We start from the raw sequence: 25,333 nt of genomic DNA, 5'->3' as shown, positions 1-25,333 counted from the left end.
TGCTAATCTTCACAGTTACCATAGCTGCAAAGGCCCTCATGGAAGTGGCGTGAAGTGAGTGTGACCAGGGCTACTTGATATGCCATAACGCTCATAGTTCTTAATGATATTCAACCATTTTTCTTAAATAAATGCTCCCAGATTGTTGCAAGGATTTGGTTAACTTCCAAAATTCTGGAAAACTTATTTTGACCATTTTTTGCTAGTGTTCTCACTGTTTTAATGAAGGAGTTGATTTTTCAGAGGTATTTATGCCACCATTTTGTCAGTGTTTCTCTTGAAGAAACACATAGTAAATATTATCTTGATTCTAATCTACATTTTGTTTCTTTCTACTCACAAACTTGCATATTTCTTTCCTCTTCTTCAGTGAGTAAGTCATAAAATTCAGAAAGGAGATGTGAAAAAGCATATTTTCTGATTTGTGTGTGTGTGTGTGTGTGCTATGGTGTTATGGAAGAATGTATCAGGAACAAGGTAAACCTAAGCTGTTTCTTTCCAAATAAATATAAATAATATATAAGTAGATGTAAGTCCAGAAGCAGAGTCTTTCTCATTCTATGCTAGTCACTAAATGAATTGGGGATTGGAGACTTCTCTGATTAAGGAAGGGTGGAAGAGGGTATGTAATCCAGGAAAAGAGGGTTTTTGTGCCTGGGTTTCCTGCAGTGAGAAGAGCGGAACTTCTCAACGGACCAGGTATGTAATGATTACACAACTCTGAATTTCACTTGCTGGTATTTACGTCTTCTCAATGGCTTTCTTCAAACAGCAGATGCTGAAATGAGAGGTGTAAAAAAACCATATTCAGGACATTCCCCTTCCTAAGCAAAACTGCAATTTGCAAAATCGTCGGTGACAGGTAATGGTGACTGGTGATTCATTACTGATGATGTCTTGGGCCAAATTCCAGAAGCCAATGTATATTCAGAAGGGGCAGGGAGAAGATCTGCACATATGACTTCACCCAGAAGCCCTGGCATATAAACAAGAGGTGAGTCAGTTTTACCCATTACCAGGCCTAGCACTTTCCAAACAGATTGAGACCATGGCAGTCCTCCATGCCATGCTGCTGCAGCCACTGAAGATGTTTCTGTGCCTCAGTCTGCAGCTTTCTTCTGCCACCTTTATAAGGTACAGTAACACCTGCTTCACCTTTGATGAATATTACACCATCACCCTAGACATCAAGGCCAGTTCACATATCTACGAAAGCAATGCAGTCTATTCTGGTGAGTAGAAGCCATGCTCTCTGCTGTACTTTGTTCCCTGAGGGAAATTAACCAGAATTTCAGAACACACTCCTCTATCGTTACTCGCAATTATACAAAACATGTGTCTTCTGAACCCAATGGGAAGGGAAGGAAGAGAAAGAATGAGAATTAAGGGAGTGGGTTGGGGGGGTGGCTATTTCTGCATGTTCCTTGTGAACTCAAGCCACAGGAGTGAGAAAGCCCTAACCCCAGAGTCACTGAGTCCCGGTAAGAGCATGCTTGGGGTAAATCCTCTGACGTAAATAAAATGGGCACTTTTATCATTTTAAGGGATAATCATTGCATTCCAGTGTGTAATCTTTTCTCTTTTTGTTTTTGTTTTTCTGGAGACAGAGTCTCACTTCATCACCCAGGCTGGAATGTAATGGTACAATTTCAGCTCACTGCAACCTCCGCCTCCTGGGTTCAAGCAATTCTCGTACCCCAGCCTCCCAAGTAGCTGGGATTACAGGTGCGCACCACCACACCTGGCTAATTTTTTGTATTTTTAGTAGAGATGGGACTTCTCCATGTTGACCAGGCTAGTCTTGAACTCCTGGCTTCAAGTGATCCACCCACCTCAGTCACTCAAAGTGCTGGAATTACAGGTGTGAGCCACCGCACCCAGCCTCCAGTGTGTAATCTTTTCATATCTATTTGACAAAATGATGCTGCTGGGGATAACTGTATACTGCATTTAGTCCATGGGTGAAAAAAATCTAATAAACTATACAGGGGAAGTATTACTAACCCACTTTATGTATGAGAAGCCTGAGGCCAAGGGAAATTAAATGACCTGCCCAGAGTCTCCCTTCTAGGAAGTCATAGAACTGGCTCTTGAATCTTAGTCTGTTCATTCTTAATCCAATACTTTTCTTAGAGGTGTCCAGTAGATATTTTTTATATATCCCTTTTCGAATCAGTCAAACCTAAAAGTCAAGGAATATGCTTTCTAATTAGTTTCATAATAATAACACTTCATATGGTGTTTACACGTAATAGTGACCTATTAGGGAGATACCATTATCATTTCCATTTTGTAGATGAGAAACAGAGACAGATGCTAAGTGACTCTTGCTCAGGTCCCGGAGCTACTTAAATGGTGAAGCTAAGATATGAACCAGCATTCCAGCTTCAGAGACCCTGCCTTTAACCACTGTATACTCTTCCTTACAGTAATGAGAGCTAACACTTCTTACGATGTGCTGGGCATGTTTTAGGAGTAGATGCTGTTATCATTTTACAGACAAGAACTGAGGCACAGAGAAGTTACAAATTTACACTAATAAGTAACCTAGCTATGATTTGAATCTAAATAGCACAGCCAAAACTCGTACAGCTTTTTGTCCAGCCAAGCTGTCCAGCTTCAGAACCTGTCTTCTTATCTACTGTGTTATCCTGCCTTTCTTAAAAGTCTAACTAACTTTTGCAAAGACCACCAGGGTGATCTCCACACTCACAGTCTAGGTCTCAGACTTCAGCAGGTGAACAATCATGGCATGCCTCACGCACTCACCTTGCTTATCTTTTGTCTTACTTTTAAATGAGGAATGACACTATGTGCTCCAGTTGTGATGGGGCCAGCTACGTCCCACTCCCTCAGGCAGTCGATATTGTCCTGACAGGGCAGGGAGGATAATCTTGTAATTCAAGATGAGCACAGGTGGACGGACATATGTGCAACCTGGGGGAGAGCCTGAGGGGTCAGAGGCACTACTGCAAAAGAGATCACAAGCCTCTGGCATTTAAGATAAAAGATTTTATCTTAAATCTTTAAGGTGAAAGATTTTGCTAATGCAACAGAAGAAAGAGAAATCTATCACTGAGCACGGTGGCTCACACCTGTAATCTCAGCGATTTGGGAGGTCAAGGCAGGCAAATTGCTTGAACTCAAGAGTTCAAGACCAGACTGGGCAACATGGCGAAACGTAGTCTTTACAAAAATCACAAAAATTAGCCAGACGTGGTGATGCGTGCCTGTGATCCCAGCTACTCAGGAGACTGAGGTGGGAGGACGGCTTAAACCCGAGAGGTGGAAGTTGCAGTGAGCTGAGACCACGTCACTGCACTCCAGCCTAGGTGACAGAGCAAGACTGCATCTCAAAACAAAAAAAAGAAACCTATCATGTGAAGATGCTATGGAGGGGAGACATGGGAGCCTTCTGAAAGTAGAAAGACAGGAGAAAGATGAGTCAACGTGATCCACTGGGGTGAAGGGGATCACAGCAGCCACAGAGGCGTTAGGGAGCAGGGAAAGGGAACGGGGAAAGAGGAGAAGAAATAAGGTTCCTTGAATGCCTATTTATGCCATGTACCCCCAAACTTTATCCAATTCCATTTTAAAATAAATGTGCTGTGAAAGCTCCGTGGCAAATTGACTCATGATACAAATGATTTAAGTCGAGGGTCAAAATCCTCACCCACGGAGATGTGAATTGCCAGATCCCACCCCCGTGGTTACACAGCAGGCTCCACGATTGCCTTGTAGGTGTTATTGCCAGAACTCAGGACTTCTGGGGACTCTGAGTAAACGGCCATTCAGGCCAATTGCTTTTCCTTATTTTGATTTTGAAATTCTTTTAAACTCTGGGGCTATGTCAACATTGGTAAATCGTGTATAAATGGCTTGGCAGGTCCCAAGAGACAACTGCAGCTCAAGCAACATCTTAGAACAGGTTTCCTGGGTCTGTTTTGGTATCAGTGAAAGAAACCCTTAATACAGTGACATTTACACTAAGACTGCGCTGAGCAACCATCTGCCTTTTTTAAAAAAAACAAAAACAAAACTTCTATGGGCAAGAGGGATGTGATTTGCTTGCTTTTCTTGCTAAACTTTAAGCCTTAAGGGCACTATACAACATTGGATGCATGACTTTTAAAATCAACCAATGAGTAGTTACTTAGGGCCCTCCAGAGGCACAACACTGGGCTGTCCATATACCAACACAGATGAAACCACAGCATGCAGCACAAAGTAGAATATGATTAAGAACTCAACAGAAAAAAAAGAAAAAAAGAAAAAAGAAGAAAAGAAAAAAAAGAATGAGAGTTAAACAGGGATAAATCGGTCCAGAGGTGGGACATCAGCAAGCTGTTGGAGTGGAAGAGGGGATGTGATGTATGACGAGAGGGAAGGAAGGCTTTCAGGCAGGCTGCCAAAGGTGAGCAAGGATCAGGGGCAGGTGCATTTGCAGAAAAAGGGAAAGCCTGGCTGCCTTTAGAGTGGGAATACAAACAGCAGGCTGAGGCTAGGTTCTTACAGTCCAAAAACATGTGTTGGACACTGTAATCAACACACCAGAGGCAGAAATATAAAAGCAGAAATGTTGACATGCTCTAGAAGGAAGGACCCTTTGAAGGTTTGAACAGGAGTGTGTTCTGATGGACGTGCTGCATAAGGAAGTCTGGTCTGGCTGCAGCATGTTGCAAGGCCACCTAAAGGAGAAGAACCTAAGGCCAGAAATCCAGAAAATGTGGGTGCCTAAGAGGGAAGAAAGAGGACTTAAACCTCTTTAAGGGGAAGGGGAAAAGCAGGACAGGGCACACCTGTGCAGAGCTCACACTGACGATTACCTGGATGACACCGTCTCTGCTCACCTTCTACTGCACCTGACGCACAGATCTAGAACAGCTGTCAGGTGCTCATTGAGCAAGCCGAGGTCTGTGGGATCTGCATCACCCGACCGTGACTGGCAAAACTAACAACTAGAACACAGAACTGTAGTGTGCATATAGTCACATAATAACAATTGCAACGTATCCAGTACTCCCCAAGTATTAAAATCTTCACATTCTTCTCTTTATTCTCCAGGACCTTTCAAGATAGGTATCACGATCTCAGATAATGAAGGATAACGTCATTATCCCCAGACCTAGAACCAGGCCAGGTGCAAAGTGGGCACGCAAGAAGTATTTATGGAGTGAATGATGAACAATAAGGAAGCCGAGGCTCGGAGGTGAAATGACTTGCTCCTAAGTGTTAGAGTCAGAATTCAGATCTAGGACTGTCTGATCCTTTTGCGTTACATGATCAATTTGCTTCACTTTGTTAAGGAGAAGCCTTAAAGAAATTTTCCGTGGCTGAAAGGGCCCAGGAAAGAACAATAGCCTAGCATTGAGGAATTCACTCAGAAGAGATCTCCTAAGGGAAGAAATGGAGAGACAGATATTTCTTTAAATGCCCTCTCCATTATACATCCCAAGGCTGAAATTAACAAGTGGAATTAACAAGTTACTTGGGGTAACCCTCTAATGAGTTAGGGCCCCTGTGGCTCAAAGGCACTCCTTCCCACACCCTAACAACAGAGACCAAGAGAATCAGCATTTCTGGAACCACAAAAAGGGTTTTGCTTTTACTTGGCCCACCTGGCCTTTCCACACGCATCAGCCTCTTCCGTCCCCACACTCCGCCAGAGAAGGGGACCAAGCAGACTTGTCTTCTCATCTGAGAAATGGGCCCTGGCTCAAAGAGGTAGACATTCACTCCCAGAATCTCACCCCTCGTGTGCAGCAAAACCAGAGCTGGGTATAGGTTTTCTTTTGTCTGCCTTTTACTGTAGAAAATTTGCAAAACACCAAAAAGCACTAGAAAGAAAATAAAAATCATCCACAATCCCACTACCAAGAAATCACCACAATTAATAATCTTCATGTATTTCCTTCCAGACTTTCAACTTCTTTTACAAAAGTGAGACCGCATTCTGTGTACATATTCTTTGTAACTTTCTTGTTCCACGCTTTGTTTTGATGTCACCGCCCGCATCCCTTGAGCTTGGCTCACAGGGAACAGACGGCTGATTGTGTCTTCACCATTTCACCCAGAATTCGTTTCCGTGAATGACAGCGTCTATGCTGTGGTCAGGAAAGCCTTGGACAAGAACGGTGACTCAGTGGGCCTCTGGCAAAGAGCGGATGAAGATTGCTACAGCAACTCCACGTTTTACGTGAATGATCAATACATGACAGTCTTAGAGGCACAGTGGCAAGCTCCTAAATCTGAGAACATAACTGAAGTGGAGATACAGTAAGAACCTAGCTTGCTTTGCTTTGGGCTTTAATTTTCATATTGGGTTTATGCAGTTTTACACTAAGCAAGGAAGACTTAAAATACAATCCAGATGTGATGTGCAGTACTCAGCAGCCACATTTCATTACCGTCTCACAATGCTCTACCACACTTTCCATCTATAGGAGCTTGCAGACACACACATTCACATACACATTCACACACACACCACACACCACACACACCACATACACACCACACACACACCACACACACACCACACACACCTCACACACACACCACACATACATACCACACACACCACACATACCACACACACACCACACACACACATACCACACGCACCCCACACACCCCACACACACACCCCACACACACCTCACATTTACACCACACGCACATACATACCACACACACCACACATACCACACACACCACACTCACATACATATCACACACACCACACATACCACACACACCACATACATACCACACACACACAAACATACCACACACACCCTACACACACCTCACACCACACACATACATACCGCACACACCACACATACTACACACACCTCACATACATATCACACGCACCACACACACCACACACACCAAACACCTCACACAAGCTCGCAGCACACACACACCACACACACACCACACACATACATACCACACACACCACACACACACCGCACACACCTCACACGCTCACAGCACACACACATACACACCACACAAACACCACAAACACACACCACATACACCACACACAACACATACATACCACACACATACCACACACACAGCATACACCACACACTCATACCACACACATACATACCACATGCACCACACACACCACATGCCACACACACGCCACATATACCTACCACAAACACCATACACACACCACACATACACCACACACACCACACACACACAACCACCCACATATACATACCTCACACACCACATACACCACACACAGGCCACACACACTCACACCACACACACATACATACCACATGCACCACTCACACCACACACACCCCACACGACACACACACACCATTCACACCACACACGTACATAACACACACCACCACACACACACCACACACACCACACACAATACACAACACACACACTCACCACACACAACACACACATACATACCACACACACCACAGACACCACACACACACACCACCCACACGTACATACCACATACACCACACACACACCACACACACTTGCACAACACACACATACATACCACATGCACCACACACCACACACCCCACACACACCACACACGACACACACACACCATTCACACCACACACGTACATAACACACACCACCACACACACACCACACACCACACACAATACACAACACACACACTCACCACACAACACACACATACATACCACACACACACACCACAGACACCACACACATACTACACACACATACTACACACACACCACACACCACACTCAATACACAACACACACACTCACCACACACAACACACACATACATACCACACACACACCACAGACACCACACACACACCACACACACACCACACATACATACATACTACACACACACCACACACACCACACTCAATACACAACACACACACCACACACACCACACACATACATACCACACACACACACCACAGACACCACACACACACCACACACACACCACACACACATACATACTACACACACACCACACACACCACACACCACATGCACAACACATACACACCACACACATACATATCACACAGACCACACACAACACATACACACCACATACCACACACACACAACACACACACAAACACCACACACACACCACACATACCACACACACCACACACAACACACACAGCACACACACACCACACACACACACGTACACACCACATACACACATACCACACACAACACACCACACTTTCATACCACACACACCATGCACATGTACATACCATACACAAGTACATACCATACACACACCATAAAGGTACCGCACACACACCCCACACATACACCACACACACCATACAAATACCCCCCACACACACACACCACACACACACCACACACCACCCCCAGACACGTTACTCACACACTACACACCACACACATACCATATACACACACTACACACGTATCTTACAGACACGCACACACCAGACCACATTCCCACACATACCTCGTTTCTACACACACACACACACACACACACACACTTATGCTCAACATCCTCAGAAAGAACTGAGCACCCTCTTTGTTTCATATTCCTACGTTCAAACTGGAGAACCGTTTTTTAAAACATGGCTTCATTTTGGAAATGGCTCGCTAACAGAAAGTGTGATGATTGCATAATAAAACTGTCTTGCTAGTGTCACACGAAATGGACACACTCAGCTTCTGAGGTAAGGTCACCTGGAATCGCATTACACTTTAACAACAAATCTTCCTCCCAGCTAGGATCTGTCTTTAGGTTTACTTTAGGAAACACATGCTGGGAAGTACTTAAAGCTTTCAGATTCCATTCTGTACTGAAAGGGCCAGTCTGACCCTCAGGCTGTGTCAGCTTGAACAGCCATGTCTCTGTGGAAGCTGGTAATGATGACGATGCTGTCGAACCACGCTGCCCTCTCCCTCCACGCACTGGGCCTGGTCGGACCTAACTGGCTTTGGAGGAGGGACTATTGTGCCCACAGAGTGACTGCAAGAGTAGAACCCATGGGAGCTACTACAATCCAGCCTCCCAGTGACAGCAGTTGCTTAGAAGCCAGCCAAGGCCAATTAGGGCAAGGGCTTTCTTTTCATCTCACGTCGTAAAGCCTCCACATTCCAAGCAACAAGAGATGAAAGACCAAACAATGACCATCTGCAAGAGAAACGGCCCAATCCCACTGACAGTGTGCTCTCCAGACCTCTCCTAACTTCCACACCCGCGATAACACGCTGGCCTCCCTGCTCGTTTATACCACGTTACATGGCCTTGATCAGCGAGGCTGAGTCAAGGGGAGTGGAGCCCCACATATTATGGGGGATGCAGAAAGCAGGGGACCCCACAGTGGTGGGCTGGGCACAAAAGGGATGGGAAGAGGTCCCTACTCATGGACTGTTACAATGAGGTTAGGGAGGTGAGGTTAGGGAGGCAAGGCCTATACAGAGATAATGACAGGTTAAACACTTCCTCAAGAAACCATTCCCTGAACTCCCAAATCAAATAGAAGCTCCCAGTTATACACCCTTAGAATTTCTTCCCCTTCATCACAGTGTACATCACAGATCAATTCTTACCTAGGTAACTGATCATCTGCTTAAAATCTGTCCCTCTGAAGACACTGTAAGTGCCCTGAGGGTGAAAACCAGGCCGTCTTGCTCAAACACTGCCCCCTCAGCACCAGGCACAGTGACTGACGTGAGGTGTCCTTTCATTAATGATCTAACATAGGTATGAACAAGGGACTCATGTAATAATGGGTTTATTGATAGGATAACAGACCAAGTGGTACCGGTCGTTTAGCAAACATAAAGCACCTATGTATGATATGTCAGGCACTGTTGACAACAGAACCTGCCTTATGAAGTTGGTCCTCCCATGGGGACAGAGGCTCCTAGCAAGTCAGTGCAACACAGTGTCATGCCTAGCTTAGTGACAATAGGGGAAAACAACTTCATAGAGGTTACCATTGAGTCTATGAGCAGATTGACCAGGAGAGGTATTACAGGCAGAGGGACTGGCTCAAACAAAGACCAGAGGTACGTGTACCAGCCTGTGGGCAGTCAGGGTGGTGACGTTGGTGGGTGTGTGGGAATGGGGGAGGCTATCTGGAAGTTGACCAAGATCGTGGAGGATCTTACCAATAAAAAGCAGACCAGTATTTAATGATCTGCTCATTATGCCATACAGAAAGTAAGCACAAAAAGAATTAAGAGGCTGGGAAGTCAGAAATGTGAGCTGAACTTGTGAATTCCGCATGAGGTCCTCACCATTCTCTCTCAATGATTTGCCCTCCACAGAGCTTTCTCTGTCCAGACCAGAGCCCTGACTATACTTTCTACTCTGACAGAAAAAGGTGACTTCCTATGTAGCCCATTTGCAAATCTGGCAGTGAACTCAAACAGCCTGGAAAATTACCTTGTGAGTTCCCTAGAAAAGAGGGTCTTCTTCACGCATCACTCAGCTATCTATCAGCTGACTCTCCCTGCACCTTGAGACCTATAGAAGATTTGCCCAACCTGTTGTCCCATGCCCTTTGGAAAACAAAAACCCTCCCCCAAGATGTCTGCAAATTCCCAGGGTCCTTATATTCTCAGGGTCATCTGTGTCTCCAAATGCCGCTTCCATAGGAGCTGTTTTTGTTCAATACCACACAGACACAATGTGAAAACATGTTCCTCAGTTTCCACAAATAATTCCCACTCACACAAAGCCTTCATGGATACAGTAGACTTTAACCAAAGGGTTTTTAAGGGATTGGGGGTAGAGGCTGGGGCATTGTACAAAGAAGGATTGATAACATAGAAATAGCAATAATGTCTGTAGTTCTTAAAGTGGCCTTTGGCCACCACCACTCCACTAGGAATTTCCACAGCTTTTCACAGGCTGTCGCCCCCAGCTTCGCACCTCCCTGAGTTTCCCTGCCTGTCTTCTTCCCTGTTCCCTTTCTTTTCTCTAACCTCCCTCTAAGGAGCTATATATAACAAATTTAAAGCTGGGCACGGTGGCTCACACCTGTAATCCCAACACTTTGGGAGGCCAAGGCGGAAGGATCCCTTGAGCCCAGGAGCTCAAGACCAACCTGGGCAACACAGTGAGACTTTGTCTCTATTTGATTTTTTTTTTTTTAATTGAGAAGGAGTCTCACTCTGTTGCCCAGGCTAGAGTGCAGTAGTGCAATCTCAGCTCACTGCAACTTCTGCCTCCCAGGTTCAAGCGATTCCCCTGCTTCAGCCTCCCAAGTATGAGCCACCACGCCTGGCTAATTTTTATATTTTTAGTGGAGATGGGGTTTCACCATGTTGGCCAGACTGGTCTTGAACTCCTGACCTCAAGTGATCCACCTACCTCAGCCTCCCAAAGTGCTGGGATTACATGCGTCAGCCGCCACACCTGGCCTAATTTTTTTTTTTTAATTTACAAAAACGTTCAAGAAAGGAGATTCAGAAAAATAGGTAACTTGTCTAAGGCCACACAGAAAGTAAATGGCCAAAAGAAGACTCCTATTCCATATCATATTTTTTCCACTTTTCTTAGACTTACATCAAAACTGTATCTTGTTTTTTTAAATACAAGATTCAACCAAGAACAAGAAACATTAGACTTTCTCACTGTCCAACAATGGGTGGTCCTCATGAGCCCCCAGACACTGAAAGACACGTAGCATGCTGCCTGTTTTCCCGCCAGTTACGCATTGCAAAATGTGTTCAAAGGGAGAATTATATTCAACAACAAATTGTAAAGTGATTGTGCCTAATGAAACTATTATACGAATGTCTTAACTGTTTCCTTGGTGGATTTCCCTCTGCAAGAAAACAGATAGTAGCTTTTTCCTCAAGGCCATTGTCAGGATGAACCCTTGTGTAAATGTTACTGGACAAAGGGGGTCTTGATCCAGATCCCAATAGAGGGTTTTTGGATCTCACACAGGAAGGAATTCAAGGTGAGTGGCAGCGTGTGGTGAAAAGAGATAGTTTACTGAAAGCTACTCCATTACAGAGCAGGGTGTTCTCAGAAAGCAGATGGAGGAACACTGTCTCTAAGTTTTTCTTGTAGAGGGGCTTTGTCTATGTAAAGACAAAACTAAGCTGTGCCTGTGTGTGGATGGGCTGATGACAAAATTTATTACTTTATTGATGTAAAGAGAACTATCCCTGACATTTCAGTGTGTAAGTCCATCAAAGCATAACTATAATTATCTTGAAAGCATATATTGTTAAGGGTATTGGGACATCTGGACTTTCTGCTGTTATACAAGTGTGTCCTTGTTGGTATATTCGGTCTGTTTCCTCAACTGTAAACATCTTAGGACCATGGGCTGTGACTGGCAAGGAATGTGCTTGCTAGTTTCAAGACATAGTTGACTTTTAAATGGTGTCACTCTGACTCTCCTAAGCTCCTGCTTCCCTGACATAAATGCCAAAAAGAAAAAAAAAAAAAAAAAAAGGTTTGTTTCTAGCGAAGACTTGTTAGCTCCAGGCTAATAAAATCCAGTTTAAAAAAAAGAAGAAGAAAGTAGTTGCATTCCAACTCTCTGGGTTAGTGGGATGCCAGAGAAACATTTGGCCTGGGGAAATGCTAAAGAAGATTAGACAATGCTACGTTACTGGAAAGCACCCTCCAGGCAGGAAGAAGACTCCACAGGCGGAGTCAACTCCTGGACATTCCCCTTCTTCCTCTTCCTGTTTTTTTTTTTGTTGTTGTTGTTGTTGTTTTGTTTGTTTGTTTTTGAGACAGTCTCACTCTCTCACCCAGACTGGAATGCATTAGCACAACCTCGGTTCACTGCAACCTCCGCCTCCCAGGTTCAAGCGATTCTCCTGCCTCAGCCTCCCCAGTAGCTAGGATTACAGGCCCCTGTCACCACACCGGGCTAATTTTTGTACACTTAGTAGAGACAGGTTTCACCATGTTGGCCATAAGGTTGAACCCCTGACCTCAAGTGATCCACCCACCTCAGCCTCCCAAAGTGCTGGGATTACAGATGCCTGGTCTCTTCCTCTTCCTTATAGACCCCGCTACGGTCCACTCAGAGTCTTGGAGGTATTCCCGCCAACCTCCAGTTTGTCCAGGATCAGACAACCCCTCAGGACTATGGGCCTGGCTTTCTCTGCTTCTCTGCAAGTTAACCTCAGAGAACCAACGTGTGATCAGGTCCCTTCATATAAAACTTACCAGTGCCTCAGAAATCACAGAAAAAGTCGGGGCTTTGGACTGGGCACCTTTCCACTAACTTTAAAGCAGGGATGGCTGTCCTGAGGTCTGGATGGGATCTAGTTCTTACAAGCCCTTGAAATTAGCAAGAAGAAAATAAAATTGTGCCATTCTGGATCATATCTGCACTGATTAACCTCATCTATTAAAGACAATATTACATGCAGGAGGAGACTACCCACCCCAACAACAAATGCAGCAGTTGTATAAATTCAGTAGGTCTCCACCTCATCTCATAGAACTATGCAGACCATAAGGGTAGAAAGTGTTTCTTCCTTATTTTTGTTACTTAACCCTCTGTTTAACCCCCAGCTTTCCCCCTCCTCTGAAAACACTGGCACTGGAGAAGGGTTGACTGAATTTTGCTCATGAATCTGGCTCTAGCATTCCATCAGATTGGCCTCCTTTCTCAAGTGCCCACCCAGCACCCAACAGAGGTTCGGATGCCATTTTCCAGTGCCAACCACACCCTCAACCGCCTTTCCAGTGTCAACCTTAACCTTAGCCGCCAAGATTCCCCAGAGCTCAGCCTTGAAGCCTTTCTTCTTGATTACACCCAAGAGTATCAGACTCGAAAGCTTGGTCAACCGAGTCTTCAGCAGCCCCATCACAGATGCCATTTATATCCTGCTTGCTTTCTCACCAGCACACTTCTCTTCTAAAGGGAATCTAGGGAAACAATTGTTTCTGCCTCCACTGCAATCTCCTACATTCAGTTCCAAGCCGGTGCTGGGAACCGAATGTGTGTAAATGAAGGCTTTACATTCTCAAATGTGCAACTCTGCTGCCATGGTTTCAGACCAAAACGAAGATCTGGAGGCACTCATTGGTAGGCTTGGGTCACACAGATGTTCATCTGGATCTTTCAGGACAGATATTACACTTTTTGTAAATATTTAGATCTGGCCAGAACGTAGTCACCTAGAGTTCTCCCTATCGGTTGAACAGGTTGGCAGCCAATTCCGCAGCCAATCTCAACTTTAGTTCACTGCCAAATGATTCCCCTGCACCCTCTGAGTTTCTGTGGGAAGAATCTTTCCTTGCTTTCAAGATGATCTCAGATTTCTGACCAAACCCACTCAGGTTACAAGGAACTTCTGTGACTCATGTGACTCCAGAAAGAAAGGAGAAAGGAGAAATAGCTCTGAGGCTGCTGACAGCTTCCCATTTGTCCACACCAGTAGATTTTGAAGGGCAAGAGAATAGGAATGAACCATGTCTGAGCAGCCAATATAGAAAAAATCTATGCTATAAAAACACTTCTGTCATAACAAATAAATTATACTTTAAACAAGAATAATGAATGTGTTCCATTCAAATATAAATCTCTAATGAGTAGGTTAAAATACAGATAATTTTGTCGAATTGTATTATTTGTGTGTGGGTATTAAAGAATGAATCAAATGGCGAGTGTATGTGTGTTTTCAAGACCAGACTTCAGGGCAAAACAATCTCAATTTTCATTTCCCTCAAGTGCAAACTGGTCATTTTTCCCCTAATAGTAATTTCCATTAAGAAATGGGCAAAATATATGTGTGTGCTTGTATGTGTGTGTGTTTTTTTAGGGCCGGCATAGTGGCTCACATCTGTAATCCTAGCACTCTGGGAGGCCGAGGCAGGCGGATCACTTGAGGTCAGGAGTTTGAGATCAGCCTGGCCAACATAGAGAAACCCTGTCTCCAGTAAAAATACAAAAATTAGCCAGGCATGGTGGCACAGACCTGTAGTCGCAGCTACACGGGAGGCTGAGAGAGGAGAATTGAACCTGGGAGGCAGAGGTTGCAGTGAGCCGAGATTGCACATTGCACTCCGGCCTAGCAACAGAGTGAGACTCTGTCTCTAAATATAAATTAATTAATTAATTAAAGTTAGAAAATTGAAGTTCAGAGAAGTTATGTGACCGGCCTCAATCACAGAGCTAGTGAAAGGCAGGACAGGAGTACAGGAGTACAAACCTGTTCCAAGGACTGTGCTCTCCCATTTAACCACAGGTCTTGGAGTCGGCCTGCCCTTAAGTAGCTGAAGGATGTGGGATAAAAACAACTGCCCCACTTCACTGTGTTAGTGTGTAATAATAACAATAGCATTAATAGTAGTAGTAATAACAGATAAATAAATGATAGCCGCTGTTACAATGTGTCTCATGCATCTCTTTGAGTTTACACTATCTGGAGTTTGTTGAGTTTCCCATATGTGTACATTCATGTCTGACATCAAATTTGGAGCCTGGGCAACACAGTGAGACCCCATCTCTACAAAAAAAGTAAAAATTAGCCAGATGTGGCACACCTGTAGTCCTAGCTACTAGAGAGGCTGAGGCAGGAGGATCACTTGAGTCCAGGAGTCTGAGACTGCAATGAGCTATGATGGTGCCACTGCACTCCAGCCTGGGTGACAGAACAAGACCCTGTCTCTTAAAAAAAAAAAAAAAAAAAAAAAAAAGGGAAAGAAAAAAATAAGAAGGTAAGTTTTTAAAAAAACTTTTTTTTTTTTTGAGACAGTCTCACTCTGTCACCCAGGCTGGAGTGTAGTGGCCCAATCTCGGCTCATTGCAACCTCCACCTCCCGAGTTCAAGCAACTCTCCTGCCTCAGCCTCCCAAGTAGCTGAGATTACAGGCACCACCATGCCCAGTTAATTTTTGTATTTTTAGCAGAGATGGGGTTTCACTGTGTTGGCCAGGCTGGTCTCAAACTCCTGACCACAGGTGATCAGCCTGCCTTGGCCTCCCAAAGTGCTAGGATTACAGATGTGAGCCACTATGCCGGCCCTAAAAAACTTTTTTAATGAGGTAAAATATACATATATAATTTACCATCTTCACCATTTTTAAGTGTACAGTTCGGTGGTAATACATTTACATTCTTTTCTTCCCTTCATCCTCCCCATTCCCCCCCACTTCCTAGCCTCTAGTAACCACCAATCTACTTTCTGTTTTCATGAGATCCACTTTTTAGCTCCCACATACGAATGAGAACATGAAATGTGTCTTTCTGCGTTTGGTTTATTTAACTTAATATAATGGCCTCCAATGCCATCCATGTTGCTGCAAATAACAGAAGTTTGTCCTTTTGGGGGCTGAATAATATTCCATCATGTGTGTATATGCACATTATCTTCATTCATCTATTAATGGGCACTTAGGCTGATTCCGTATTTTGGGTGTTGTGAATAGTGCTGCAATAAACATGAGAGTGCAGGTATCTCTTTGATATACTGATTGCCTTTCTTTTGGATATGTATCTAGTAGTAGAATTGCTGGATCACATGGTAGTTCTATTTTTAGTTTTTTGACAAACCTCCATATTGTTCTCTGTAGTGACTGTACTAATTCACATTCCTCCCAACAGTGTATGAGGATTCCCCTTTCTCCATATCCTTTCCAGCATCTGTTAGTGTCTTTTTTATTCAAGCCATTTTGACTGGGGTTAGATGATATCACATTATGATATTGATTTGCATGTCTCTGATGATTAGTGATATTGAACATTTTTTCTTATACCTGTTGGCAATTTGCATGTCTCCTTTTGAGAAATGTCTGTTCAATTTTTTTGCCCATTACTAAATTGGATTCTTTTACTATTGAGTTGTTTAAGCTCCTTATATATTTTTATTATTCATCCCTTGTCAGGTGAATAGTTTGCAAATATTTTCTCCCATTCTGTGGATTGTCTATTCACTTTGTTGATTGTTTCCTTTGCTATACAGAAACTTTTTAGCTTGATGTAATCCCAACTGTCTATTTTTGCTTTGGTTGCCTATGCTTCTGAGGTCTTATCCAAGAAATCTTTGCCCAGACCAACACCTGAAAGTATTTTCCCAATGCTTTCTCCTAGTACTTTCATAGTTTCACGTATTAGTTCAACTCTTTAATCCATTTTGACTTTATTTTTTTGTATAGTGAGAGATAGGGGTCTAGTTTCATTCTTCTGCATACAGTTATCCTGTTTTCTCAGTACCATTTATTGAAAAGACTGTACTTTTCCCCCTGTAAGTTTTTGGTGCTTTTGTCAAAGATGAGTTGGTTATAAATGCATGAATTTGTAACTGGGTTCTCTATTCTGTTCCACTGGTCTATGTGTCCGCTTTTATGCCAGTACCATGCTGTTTTGGTTACTATGCCTTTGTAATAAGTTTTGAAGTCAGGTATTGTGATCCCTCCAGCTTCGTTTTTTGGTTTGGGGGTTTTTGTGTTTTGGTGTGTGTGTGTGTGTGTGTCTCACTCTGTTGCCCAGGCTGGAGTGCAGTGGTGCACTCATAGCTCACTGCAGCCTCAAACTCCTGGCCTCACGCGGTTCTCCCACTTTGGCCTCCCAAAGTGCTGAGATTACAGGTATAAGACATTGCACCCACCCCAGCTTTGTTCTTTATGCTCAGTATTGCTTTGCCTATTCAGGGTCTTTCATGGTTCTATATAAATGTTAGGGGTTTTTTCTATTTCTGTGAAGAGTGTCATCGGTATTTTGATAGGAATCGCATTGAATCTGTAAGTTGTTTGGTGTAGTATTGTCATTTTAACAATATTATTCTTCCAATCCATGAGCATGGAATATATTTCCACTTTTTGGTGTCCTATTTCTTTCATCAGAATTTTATTTCCTTGTACAGAACTTTTATTTCTTTGGTTAGACTGACTCCTAGGTATTTTATATTTTTTGCAGCTACTGTAAATGGGATTACTTTATTATTTTTCAGATTGTTCACTGTTGGCACATATAAATGCTACTGATTTTTGTATGTTAAGTTTGTATCCTGCAACTTTACTGAATTTGTTTTACATTCTAACAGTTTTTGGTGGAGTCTTTAGGTCTTTCTAAGTAATAAGATCATGTCCTCTTCAAACAAGGTTAACTTGACTTCTTCCTTTACAATTCGGATGCCCTTTTATTCTTTCTTTGTCTAGTTGCTCTGGCCAGGACTTCCAGTATCATGTTGAATAAAAGTGGTAAAAGTGGGCAATTCTTATCTTGTACCAGTCTTTAGAGAAAAGGCCTTCAAATTTTCCCTTCAGTCTGATGTTAGCCATGAGTTTGACATAGATGGCCTTTAATAATTTGAGGTATGTTCCTTCTATACCCATTTTGATGAGGCTTTTTATGATAAAGGGATGTTGAATTTTATCAAATACTTTTTGACATCTATTGAAAAAATTACATGGTTTTTGTTATTGATTCTGCTAATATGGTATATCATGTTTATGTCAATTGAATCATTTCTGAAGCATCCCTGGGATGAGTCCCACTTGATCATAGTCAATGATCCTTTTGATGTATTATAGGATGCAGTTTGCTAGTATTTTGTTGAGGATTTTTGCATGTATGTTCATCAGTGATATTGGTCTGTAGTTTTCTTTTGTTGTTGTGTCCTTGTCTAGTTTTCGTATCAGGGTAATACTGACCTCATGAGTTTGGAAGTACTCCCTCTTCTTCAATTTTTTTTTTTTTTTTTAAGAGTTTGAGTAGGATTGATATTAGTTCTCCTTTAAATGTTAGGTTGAATTTGCCTGTGAATCCATCAGGTCCTAGGCTTTTCCTTGATGGAAGACATTTTATTATACCTTTGCTCTCATTACTAGTTATTGGTTTGTTGAGATTTTCTATTTCTTCACAATTCACTCTTGGTATGTTGTACATAGAAGATGAAAAGTATAATTTCATTTCTTCACATTAATTTCTTCTAGGTTTTTTAATTTATTGGTGTATGCTTGTTCACAATAGTCTCTAATGATTCTTCGTATTTCTGAAGTCTCAGTTGTTATGTCTCCTTTTTTCATTTCTGATTTTATTCATTTGGGTCTTCTCTCTTTTTTTAAACCTTTAGTCTAGCTAAAGGTTTATCAATTTTGTTTATCTTTTCAAAAAACCAGCTTCTCATTTTGTTGATCTTCTGTATTTTTTTGGCTCAATTTCACTTATTGCTTCTCTGATCTTTATTATTTCTTTCTTTCCACCTATTTTGGGTTTGGTTTGCTCTTGCTTTTCTAGCTCCTTGAGGTGCATTATTGGGTTGTTTCTTTGGAATATTTCTTTTATGTTATAAGTGTTTTTGCTATAAACTTCCCTCTTAGTACTGCTTTTGCCATACCCTATAAATTTGGGTATGTTGTATTTCCATTTTCATTTGTTTCAAGAAATTTTTAAATATCCTTCTTAATTTCTTCATTGACTCCTTGGTCATTAAGGAGCATGTTGTTTAATTCCATGTGTATGCATATTTTCCAAGGTTCCTCTTGTTATTGATTTCTAGTTTTATTACATTATGTTCAGAGAAGATACTTTACCCCATCTCTACCAAAATGCAAAATTTAGCTGGGTGTGGTGGTGTGAACCTGAGTCCCAGCTGCCTGGGAGACTGAGGCAGGAGGATCACCTGAATCCAAGGAGGTCAAGGCTGAAGTGAGCTATGATTGTATCACTGCATTCCAGCCTGGGAGACAGTGAGACTTTGTCTCAAAAGAAAAAGGGCAGGATCGGGGAGGGGACAAAAAGCATTCTTAGTTTAAGAATAGGTTTTGCTTTAAAAATCATAGTACACTCACCAGTTCTTGCTGAAATCAATAATTACACAAGAGAATAACAATACTAATAGCCTGTTGTAAATTGATCACAAGCCTTTTTAATAAAGCACTTTTTTTTATTACACTTTAAGTTCCGGGATACTTGTGCAGAATATGCAGGTTTGTTACGTAGGTATACATGCATCACAGTGGTTTGCTGCACCCATCAACCCATCATCTATATTAGGTATTTCTCCTAATGTTGTCCCTCCCCCTGCTCCCGACATGCCCCAGTGTGTGATGCTCCCCTCCCTGTGTCCATGTGTGCTCATTGTTCAACTCCCACTTATGAGTGAGAACATGCGGTGTTTGGTTTTCTGTTCCTGTGTTAGTTTGCTGAGAATGATAGTTTCTAGCTTCATCCATGTCCCTGCAAAGGACATGAACTCATTCTTTTTTATGACCGCACAGTATTCCATGGTGTATATGTGCCAGATTTTCTTTATCCAGTCTATCATTGATGGGCATTTGAGTTGTTGGTTCCAAGTCTTTGCTACTGTAAATAGTGCCGCAATAAATATACAATAAAGCACATTATTTTTAGCCCTTATGTAATCAAAAAGCAGGTTCAGTCACATGCCACTTACAGAGTCCAGTTAACAAGAGCAAGGTCTGGTATAAAGAAAGTGACATTTGGGTGGGCACGGCAGCTCATGCCTGTAATTCCAGCACTTTGGGAGGCCGAGGCAGGCGGATCACGAAGTCAGATCGAGACCATCCTGGCTAACACAGTGAAACCCCATCTCTACTAAAAATACAAAAAATTAGCTGGGCATGGTAGTGAGTGCCTGTAGTCCCAGTTACTCTGGAGGCTGAGGCAGGAGAATGGTGTGAACCTGGGAGGCGGAGCTTGCAGTGAGCCAAGATCACGCCACTGCACTCCAGCCTGGGCAACAGAGCAAGACTCCATCTTAAAAAAAAAAAAAAGAAGTGACTTTTTATTCCAAAGCTAGTTTAGAGGAAGAAGTAAAGGCTCCCGCCTTTCAGGGTACCAATTCCCTTTTGGAACAGAAAGCAGGTGCTTTTAAAGGGGGACTTGGCATGTTAGATGAACTTGCCCTGTAGGGAGTGTCTGGTGAAGGGGAGGTAAAAGGTTATAATTGCATTTCTGAAGAGCTAAGTAGGAAGTTGGGAGCAGGGGGAAAGGAGAAAGAAAAAAGAACAAATAATAATAATTTTAAAAATAACTCTTTTTCTTAGACAAATGGGAGTACTCAGTTACACTAATATCCTATATAAGCAAGCGTTATGCTTGAGGTAGGGGTGTTCCTCCTCTTGCTTTCTGAGGACATCCTATTCTTTAATAAGAGTAGTTTCTAATAAACCACCTTAACTTCACCAGACTCTGTGATTCACCCTGAATTCTTTTTCTGTGTGAGGTCCGAGAACCCGCTCTTTGGGTCTAGTCTGAGATCCCTTTCCAGTAACACACAGACATCAACCCACTCTCAAATAAGGGTGGCATATGTTATATCCCACAATCTGCTTAAGTTGCATTTTTTTTTCTTTTGCAAATACCATTTTCCCCTTCAAGAATGGAGCCTTCACTCTCCTCCTTGTACTCTGGGAATTATTGAGGGTTATTATGGCAACAAATTAGGAGGCCCGTATTTGCTAGAAAATAAATATTGCCTCAGTGTTACCACAAATGAAGTCAGTTCCACATTCCATGAGGAATCCTGCTCTTGGGGCCAAACAGATAGAATAATAAAGAGCATTCTTTACAAAATGAGCTGAGGCTCTCCCTGCCTAGGACAAATCTATTCTCCAACAGCTGGGACAGAGACAGATACACGCAACCTTTATTGTTTACCCTGCTAAAAGGGAGACCCCTTGTGTGGTCATGAGGATGGCCATTTACCAAAAGGGCTGGGATTTAGAGTTCTGGCTTATCTTTACCTAAATCAGTAGTTGAAGACTAAAACAAATTGTACCCACAAATAGCAATGGAAGATTACCAGGAAGATAAAGTTAGGCAGATAAACAGCTTTGAAGGAATACTTATGAAATGTTATTTTATGTTGTAGTGGTTGTTCTCTAAGCTGAACTGCATAAAGAATAACATATATCTGAATGATGCTCAAAAAGTTTGGCATTAGACCAGATACAGTGGCTTATGTCTATCATCCCAGCACTTTGGGAGGCCAAGGCAGGAGGATCAGTTGAGCCCAGGAGTTCAAGACTATCCTGGGCAACACGGCAATACCTTTGTCTCTACTAAAAATCCATCCATCCATCCATCCATCCATCCATCCAATCCATCCATCCATCCATCCATCCATCCATCCATCCATCCATCCATCTATCTTAACCAGGCATGGTGGTACACGCTTGTAGTCTAGCTATTAAATCTCAAAAAATTTACCAAACCAGATTACCAGATTCAACCACTCCTTTAGAGATGGCAGTCACTCTGTAAATAATTCACTCTGTAAATAATTATTCACTCTGTAAATAATTATTCAGCACCTATTGTATGGCAGGCATTACACTAGATCCTGGGGAGACAAGAGTGAACCAGACAGGGCTTCAGCCCTTGTGAAGTTGACACCCTCGTGGTTGGGACAGACAGTAAACTAGTGAAAAAGACAAAAAGCAGCAAATATGCAAAACTTTAAAACTGCAAGAAAGAGGAGTATATGGTACTGTCCTAGAATACAACAGGGTTCTATCTACACCACTGGCCTGAGGAAGGCTTCTCCAAGATGATGACATGTAAGCTGAGATCTGAAGAATGCTTAGGTTTTCTGCAGGGGATTTGGGGGAACAGCAGTTCAGGGAGAAGGGCAGTAAATGCCGAGCTCTTGAGATGGGAATGGAATTGGTGCATCTGAGGACTTCAGAGTAGGCTAATGTAACCAAAACATAGCGAAGGGCTTGAGGCTGGGAAGCAGGCAGTAACTGGATCCTATCAGGCTTAGCTAGACAGTGTGGAGAGTTTGGATTATATTTCAAAAGCAGGAGGAAGCTTTCAAGTGATGATACAGGGGAGGGGAGTGACAAGATCTGATTTACTCTTTTAGAAAGATCCACAGGATTGTGGAAGAGAACTAAAGGGGAAGGCAGAGACCAGTTAAGAGGCCATGTCAGTCATCCAAGCAAGAAACAGTGGCAGTTTGGACTCTTGTGGTGGCATCAGAAATGAGAGACAGGGCCAGGCACGGTGGCTCACACCTGTAATCCCAGCACACTGGGAGGTCAAGGTGGGCAGATCACCTGAGATAAGGAGTTCAAGACCAGCCTGGCCAACATGATGAAACCCCATCTCTACTAAAAATACAAAAATTAGCCAGGCATGGGTGGCACACAACTGTAATCCCAGCTACTAGGGAGGGTGAGGCAAGAGAATCACTTGAACCCAGGAGGCGGAAGCTGCAGTAAGTCAAGATCGCACCACTGCACTCCAGCCTGGGCGACAGAGCAAGACTCAGTCCCTGCCCCCCACCCCAAGAAAAAAAAGAAAAGAGAGACAGACAAAACCCATTATATATGTTGGAGGTAGAACCAGAACTTTCTGATAGATAAGATGTAACAGGTGGGAAGGGGAAGTAGTAGGTCAAAAAGAGTTCCCAGGTTTCTCGCTTGAAAAAATGAATGGGGCTGGGTACAGTGGCTCATGCCCATAATCCCAGCACTTTGGGAGGCCGAGGTGGGCGGATCACTTGAGGCCAGGAGTTCAAGACCAATCTGGCCAACATGGTGAAACCCCATCTCTACTAAAAATACAGAAACTAGCTGGGCATGGTAGCAGGCGCCTGTAATCCCAGCTACTCAGGAGGCTGAGGTACGAGAATCACTTGAACCCGGGAGGCAGAGGCTGCAGTGAGCCAAGATCACGCCACTGCACTCCAGCCTGGGCAACAGAGTGAGACTCTGTCTTCAAAAATAAAAAAAAAAAGAATGGATGGTCGTGGCATTATTAGAAAAGACTGGCAGACGGACAGGTTTTGAAGGAGAAAGCAGAAATTCATGTTTGGAAATGTTAAGTTTGAGGTGTCCACAGGACAACCATCAGTGGCTTTATCTGTGGTCAAGTAAAATTTTTAATAGGTAAAAGACACACTAACCCCTTTATTTCTTCAGGTTGTTTGTAGCCACGGTGCTTGCATCTATGAAGATACTTGTGAAAAGTGAAAAGGGTTTGAAAACTTGATTCAGATTATTATCACACTAACTTGAGAATTTTCACTGAATAATAAACTGGCTTGATGAGGACAAATATGGGCTTCAGTACTCAGTACTTGTTTCTTGGGCTTTTTTTTTTTTTTTTTGCCCTGTTGCCCCGGCTGGAGTGCAATGGAACAATTATGGCTCGCTGCAGCCTTAATCTCCCAGGCTCAATCAATCCCCCCACTGCAGCCTCCTGAATAGCTGGGACTACAGGTGCATGCCACCATGCCCAGCTACTTTTAGGGTTTTTGCTTTCATAGAGACTGAGTTTTGCCATTTGCCCAGGCTGGTCTCAAACTCCTGGGCTCAAGTGATCCACCCACCTAGGCCTCCCAAACATAGAGGGTTACAGGCATGAGCCACTGCGTCCTGCAGGGCTTCTTCAAGAATACAAGGCTTACAAGTTCTTTAGCCAAGAACTACAAAGAAAGGTGGGTAGGAAGAAGGACACTGTTCTATTTCTTTTTTAAAATTATTAATTCTTGGCCGGGCACAGTGGCTCATGCCTGTAATCCCAGCACTTTGGGAGGCTGAGGCGGGTGGATCACCTGAGGTCAGGAGTTCGAGACCAGCCTGGCCAACATGGTGAAACCTCATCTCTACTAAAAATACTAAAATTAGCTGGGTGTGGTGGCGGGCGCCTGTAATCCCAGCTACTCAGGAGGCTGAGGCAGGAAAATCATCGCTTGAACCCAGGAGGCGGAGGTTACAGTGAGCCAAGATCACGCCACTGCACTCCAGCCTGGGTGACAAGAGCAAAACTCCGTCTAAAAAAAAAAAAAAATATATATATATATATATATAAATTCTTCTGTCTCAATGGTTGCAGAACACTGGTGGAAATGGGTGAGTCAATTTTTGAAGAGAACCAACCGATGAGCTACTTGAAAGCGGAAATGCTGCTTTGAAAATTCTCCAGGGCAAGAACCACCTTCCCTTACTTTTGTGGCGACAACAGTTCTCTCTGCAGCTATGTGGAGACTTTAACGGTGTTTATCTGGGACACTTTCCAGAAGTGTTTTGCAGCAGAACCTTGCTATAAAGTTAAATTGTGTGAAACTAACAATGATTTTTCTATGTGCAAGGGAGGCTAGAAATATCCCAGACATAACAAAAGCAAAATGAGCACAATCTGTTTCCTATCTTTAAGATAGTTTCAATTCCAGAGGGAATTTAAAAGTTTGGAGTTTAAAAAGCCAAACAGATCATTTATCACAGGTCTAATGTATTAGTGGCCACATGTACACAATTGATCAAAGCATCCTGTCTATTTTTATAATCCGCTGGTAGTTCCTACATCAATTGAGGTGATACAAATGATCGCTCAGCTCTGGTCGTT

General features: G+C 43.1%; 2 protein-coding genes across 5 annotated transcripts in view; one reads left to right on the top strand and one right to left on the bottom strand.

The window, feature by feature from the left end:
- LOC105493750 (6-pyruvoyltetrahydropterin synthase) overlaps positions 1-25,333 on the bottom strand; it is a 116,787-nt gene that overhangs the window by 78,611 nt on the left and 12,843 nt on the right. The gene's annotated exons all lie outside the window — the stretch shown is intronic.
- LOC105493600 (placenta expressed transcript 1) lies at positions 783-13,931 on the top strand. The gene is given in 5 exon segments (XM_011761387.3): positions 783-1,232; positions 6,075-6,276; positions 10,356-10,411; positions 13,757-13,900; positions 13,903-13,931. Coding segments are annotated over 5 exon segments (615 nt in total). The 5' UTR covers positions 783-1,048.

The sequence above is a fragment of the Macaca nemestrina genome, chromosome 12, assembly GCF_043159975.1.
Source record: "Macaca nemestrina isolate mMacNem1 chromosome 12, mMacNem.hap1, whole genome shotgun sequence".
Classification (NCBI taxonomy): Eukaryota; Metazoa; Chordata; class Mammalia; order Primates; family Cercopithecidae; genus Macaca; species Macaca nemestrina.
Note: the sequence above shows the minus strand (reverse complement) of the source record. Positions and strands in the feature narration are given on the sequence as shown.